The sequence below is a fragment of the Protobothrops mucrosquamatus genome, unplaced genomic scaffold (genome assembly GCF_001527695.2).
Source record: "Protobothrops mucrosquamatus isolate PMUCROS unplaced genomic scaffold, P.Mucros_1.0 scaffold47876, whole genome shotgun sequence".
In the NCBI taxonomy this organism is placed as follows: Eukaryota; Metazoa; Chordata; class Lepidosauria; order Squamata; family Viperidae; genus Protobothrops; species Protobothrops mucrosquamatus.
In genome coordinates, this window is record NW_015433606.1 from 1 (window position 1) to 1,089 (window position 1,089).

At 60.7% G+C, this 1,089-nt stretch overlaps 1 protein-coding gene across 1 annotated transcript; it reads right to left on the reverse strand.

Annotated features, from left to right (window-relative positions):
- Positions 1–4: 4 nt before the first annotated feature.
- Positions 5–273, reverse strand: LOC107302319 (HLA class II histocompatibility antigen, DR beta 5 chain-like; the record flags this gene model as incomplete). Its single annotated transcript, XM_015831415.1, has 1 exon — positions 5–273. A coding segment is annotated over one exon (269 nt), but the record flags the coding sequence as incomplete, so codon positions are not given.
- Positions 274–1,089: the final 816 nt, after the last annotated feature.

The window sequence follows — 1,089 nt, forward strand, 5'->3', positions numbered from 1 at the left end:
CTCTCCGGCCAACCACGGAATTGCTCTGGGAAACCTCGTAGTTGGGTCGGCAATAGTCATCCACTTTGGCCCTCCGGTACTGCAGCTCGTGCTTATCCCGGTTGAAAGCCTCCGCAATCCCCTTCCCCAACGCCGAGACGGCCTCGTACTCCCCGCGGGCGCTGTCGAAGCGGAGGATCTCCTGCCGGCCGTAGAAGTTCCTGTGCAGGAACCGCACCCGCCGCGTCCCGTTGAGGAAATGGCACTCGTGCTTCGTCTGGTACAGGAAATGGGCTGCGGGGAGGAGGAGGAGGAGGAGGAGGAAGGGCGTCAGGAGGGACTCCAGAGCCCATGGTTCCCAGCCTCTCCTAGAGGGGGGACCCAGGCTTGTCAGAGGAGGGGAGGGAGACCTGCCACAAGGGGCTGCCGGAAGACGCCCCCTGGAGGACGGATGGGGAACCGTCGGTCCCAGCGGGATCCCCCCTTGGTGGGGGTCGGGGGAGGGGAGGAAAATAAGGGAGGGGGGTAACTTCTTGAGGGACCCCCCCCCATCTTCCCAGAGTGGAAACAGGCAGGCAGAAGTTCAGCTGGTCCAGCACTCGGCCTAACACTGTAGGAAATGTTAGATCCCGGTGGGGCCTCTTTTCCCCCCAAAGTGGCAGGAAATATGGGGGGAGGGAAGAGACCCCCCCTCTGGGCTGGAAGAAAAGGAATATCCGTACTTCTTTCTTCCTCTCCCTTTCGGGGGCATAAGGAGCGGGGGTCACAATAAGGATACCCACACCCATGCTCCTGGGCTCTCCCCGCCCTTCAAGCCCCGCCTTCCCTTTTCCTCTTCCCCCCCCTCGCCCCCATCTTCACAACCCACAAGCTGTCTTTGGATGCTTTTCGAGGCGTCTTTCCACTCCCCCGCCCAAATAGACCCCCCTGAAGCCCCCCAAGACCCTCTCAAAAGAAGGGGCTCCAGCCCCCTTCGCTAAAGGGATAATTTTGGGGAGCCAATTTAGGGGAGCAATTCAGACCTCACCCAACATCTTTCTCCCTCAGTTCCCCCCAGCAATGGGGGAATATGGAGTGGGGGGTTCTGGGTCTCCTCCCCAAATTCAGAGT